This window comes from Lepisma saccharinum, chromosome 14, assembly GCF_977018435.1.
Source record: "Lepisma saccharinum chromosome 14, izLepSacc3.1, whole genome shotgun sequence".
Taxonomy (NCBI): Eukaryota; Metazoa; Arthropoda; class Insecta; order Zygentoma; family Lepismatidae; genus Lepisma; species Lepisma saccharinum.
The window spans coordinates 8,895,835-8,900,206 of NC_139242.1; the positions used below are offsets into that span (position 1 = coordinate 8,895,835).

Genomic DNA, 4,372 nt, shown 5'->3' on the forward strand with positions numbered 1-4,372 from the left:
TGTGGAGATTTAAAAGTTATTGCTATACTCTTAGGATTGCAACTAGGTTACACCAAATTTTGCTGTTTCCTGTGTAAATAGGACAGCAGAGATAGAAAAAATCATTATGTTAAAAAGAACTGGCCGAAGAGAGAGTCACTCATCGCAGGACAGGAGAATGTTGTTCATCCACCACTTGTAAGTCCAGACAAAATCTTACTACCTCCTCTCCACATAAAGCTTGGTCTGATGAAGAATTTTGTAAAAGGAATGGACCGTGAGGGTAGTGGATTTATGTTCCTCAAAGAGAAGTTTCCGCGAATTACTGAGGCGAAACTAAAAGAGGGAATATTTGTTTGCCCTCAAATCAGGAAACTAATGGAAGATAACGGTTTTGAAAAGAGCCTAAATGAGCTGGAATTGGTTGCTTGGCAATCTTTGAAGGAAGTAAGCTACAAGTCAGAAAATTACAGAGAACTTGTCAGTAATTTGATTCAGAACTATCATGCTCTGGAGTGTAATATGTCTCTGAAGATACACTTTTCAAGACTCCCACCTCGATTTCTTCCCTCAAAACCTTGGGACAATGAGCAAGGAACATGGAGAACGTTTCCACCAGAGAAAATGGACTCCAAATATGTTGGCAGATTATTGCTGGACACTAAAAGTGATGTTCCTGAGGCAAAGTACAGCCGAAAATCAATCACTATAAAGCTATATAAGATTTGTATGTACCTGATATTTTGCAAGTACCCTGTTACTTAAATTTCATGGGTGATGGAAATATTCTGTAATTAGATTTGAAATCAGCACATCAAATTCAATTAGAATCACCCACAAATTATCTTTTAACAGAAAAAAAACTTCAATTTTGTTGGACAGTGTCTTCGCTTGGAAGTCATTTTCTCTACAGACCAAGCCAGAGATGATTTTCCTTAAAATGTTAAATTATTATTCTTTTCAGAGCCTGAAAAGCGATATAAATATTATATTTCGACTATAGGTAAAAAACTTGATATTTCGAGAATTTCGCGTTCAATGATAGTACTCGTTTGAAACTCAATTTCCCTACAGACTTAGCCAGAGATGTTTTTCCTTAAAATGTTGAACTATTATGCTTTTCAGAGCCTGAAAAGCGTTTTAATTATTACATTTCGACTATAGGATAAAAACGTGATTTTTCGAAAAATTCGCGTTCAATGCTAGAACTTGTTTGAAACTCATTTTCTCTACAGACTTAACCAGAGATGAATTTCCTTAAAATGTTGAATTATTATGCTATTCAGAGTCTAAAAGCGTTTTAATTATGATATTTCGACTATAGGATGAAGACTTGAATTTTCGAGAAATACGCTTTCAATGCTTGTACTCGTTTCAAACTCATTTTCTCTACAGACCTATCCAATGATGGTTTTCATTTTAATGTTGAAGTATTACGTTTTTCAGAGCCTGTAAATCGTTTTAATTATTACATTTTGACTATAAGATCAATCCTTGATTTTTCGAGAAATAAGCGTTCATTGCTTATACTCGTTTGAGACTCATTTTCTCTACAGAATTAGTCAATGAGATGATTTTTCTTAAAATGTTGAGTTATTATGCTATTTGAAACCTGAAAGTCGTTTTAATTATCACATTTCGACTATAGGATGAAGACTTGATTATTCGAGAAATACACGTTCTATGCTTATAATCGTTTGAGAGTCATTTTCTCTACAGACCAAGCCAGAAATGATTTTCCTTAAAATGCTCAATTATTATGCTTTTCAGAGCCTGAAAGGCGTTTTAATTATTACATTTCGACTATAGGAAAAAAAACTTGATTTTTCGAGAAATTCGCGTTCAATGCTAGTATTGGTTTGAAACACATTTTCACTACAGACTAAGCCAGAGATGATTTTTCTTAAAATGTTCAATTATTATGCTTTTCAGAGCCTGGAAAGCGTTTTAATTATTTCATTTCGACTATAGGAACAAGACTTGATTTTTCGAGAAATTTGCGTTCAATGCTAATACTCGTTTGAAACTCATTTGTTGGGGACACTGTACAATTCAAGGATTACTGTGTGCTTAGGATTCTCGATTAGGCTAGTTATTTCTTTTTCTTCATATTACAGATTCAAGATGCTCGATAATAGTCTCGTTGTGGCCTGCTTTGATTCCTATGTCCACAGCAAGTTTTTTGTATCGTTGCACAATCTCTTGAAGCTGTGTGGCAAAAGCAGTCAGAGGATTTGCTTGGTTGGATTCTATTTTACCTTGTTGTTGCTTGATGTTGGCTACAACTTGCTGCAGATTTTCAACAACAGCCAATTTTGAACTTTGCGCTGTAAGATCATGGACTTGGGTTCTGATATCCTCCAACAGGGCAGTTCGTTAATATGCTGATTGGTTGGAAGAGTAGCCTCTGTCTGAGTTTAGCTGTTTGATCTCTGTATGAATATTTTTGATGTCTTCAGTATGGCCAAATATTAGGCATTGTGTTTTTTAGCGGTTATTTATTATATAGTATCTGATTCTTAATTCTATAAAAAGAGGTATAAGCTTGTCATAGTGTCCTAGAACCTCAATATATAAACAGTCACCGGCAGAGACAGTATATACAGTGCTTAATTCTGTAAATATTTCTGCCTACTGAAACCTTGACATTGCCCTCGGGGGTTGTAAAAAATTGTAATTGACCACCTACAGGTAACTGGTAGTGGTTTAAGTTATTGTTAAATATGTAGAAAGTTTTACCTGTATTAACATCAACATCTGTAAGTATGCTATTCAGATGAATAATTAACAAACCACTTAGTTTAGATAGGATAGACTGTATATCAGGAGAGGGTGCTGGTGTTGGCAGGTCCATAATACCCTGTTTTTTGAAACCAAATAAGTTCATTGGCATGTTTATTTATTGCAAGGCATGGTCTTATGACGAGACTAGGTATTGGAGAGACCATCCCGTCCAGCAACGCACGGTGACGCAGCATTGTGATTGCTCTCGTGAGATTATACCTTTATATTTCCAAGTTACAAAAAAAAAAATCAACGTCCAAAGATAAAACAAAGGTTGACTAACCGGCAAAAAGGATCAGTCCGGCTAATGAATTTAGCTCACCCCTAGCCCTTACCTTTAATTTAAATTCCCGCAGACTTTTAGAAAGAAAAACAAAACATCTAATCTATGCTGATAAATGAAATTCGTAAACTCAACGAAGTTCAACTGTTTCACTTAACCGGGGGGGGGGGGGGGGCGATATGCTAGCTTTCAGTACACCCCAACCCAGAACAGTAGACTCGATCATAAAAAAAAAACTTTACTGAAATGGAAGTTCGGCTTATTGCCTTAGGAGACCAGAGCGTGATAAACCTTCCCATCCTGAAAGAAATACGAGGGGGTATCCAAAAGTTTTAATTATAATAAAGAAGTTATAGAGATATTTACATGAAACTTTTTGTGCATAATCAGTGTCATTGCCATGCTTACTTGTGCAAATATCAAATCTTTGTCTAACGTAGTTTTCTTTCCAAAGGCTGTAGAAGACATCAACCTGCATGATGAACAAAATTGAAGCCCGAAGTGTCATAAAGTTCCTCCATTTGAAGGGCAACAACGCACGCCAAATCCACGAAGAAATGAAATCTGTGTATGGGGATGAAAGCCCATCATATGACACAGTTGTGAGGTGGAAGAGAAACTTTCAAAGTGGTCACATGTCCCTGACAGACGAGCCACGAGCGGGTAGACCCTCAATCAAGGATGATCTTGTCATGGTGAAGAAAGTGGAGGCCGTTATCCTCGACGACAGAAGATCGACCATGGAAAGAGTGATGGCAGAGACTGGACTAAGTTACGGAAGTGCGTGGAGGATTATTCATGAGGAACTGCACATGAATAACGTGTCTGCACGCTGGGTACCTCGCTTGTTGACACCTCTTCAAAAGCAAACTCGCCACGACATTTCCCAGCAGAATTTGACTCTCTTGGAGCGGAATGAAGATGATTTTTTTGCTTGTCTCGTCACTATGGACGAGTGCTGGGTATACCTCTATGATCCGGAGTCCAAAGAAATGAGCAAGGAGTGGAAACATCCATCCTCCCCCCTCCCAAGAAGGCGAAGGTCCAGAAATCTGCCGGGAAGGTGATGCTGTCCGTTTTTGGGATAGCCGCGTGGTAATCTTAACAGATTACCTTCCGAAGGGCGAGACCCTCAACAGCGATTACTACTGCAACCTTCTGCAGAAACTGCGTGATGCATTGAAACAAAAACGTCGTGGCATGACCAGCAAAGGCGTCCGCCTTCTGGCCGACAATGCAGCCCAATAATCCGTTGTCGCCGCCCACCGGTTAGGCTATGAACTTTTGCAGCATCCACCTTATTCGCCTGATCTTGCACCAAGCGAC

At 38.2% G+C, this 4,372-nt stretch overlaps 1 protein-coding gene across 1 annotated transcript; it reads left to right on the plus strand.

Moving 5' to 3' along the window:
* The first annotated feature begins 3,525 nt into the window (after positions 1–3,525).
* On the plus strand, positions 3,526–4,113 carry LOC145998666 (protein GVQW3-like). The gene has a single exon (XM_083135132.1). It carries the CDS (start codon positions 3,526–3,528, stop codon positions 4,111–4,113), a length of 588 nt encoding a protein of 195 aa, XP_082991258.1.
* Positions 4,114–4,372: the final 259 nt, after the last annotated feature.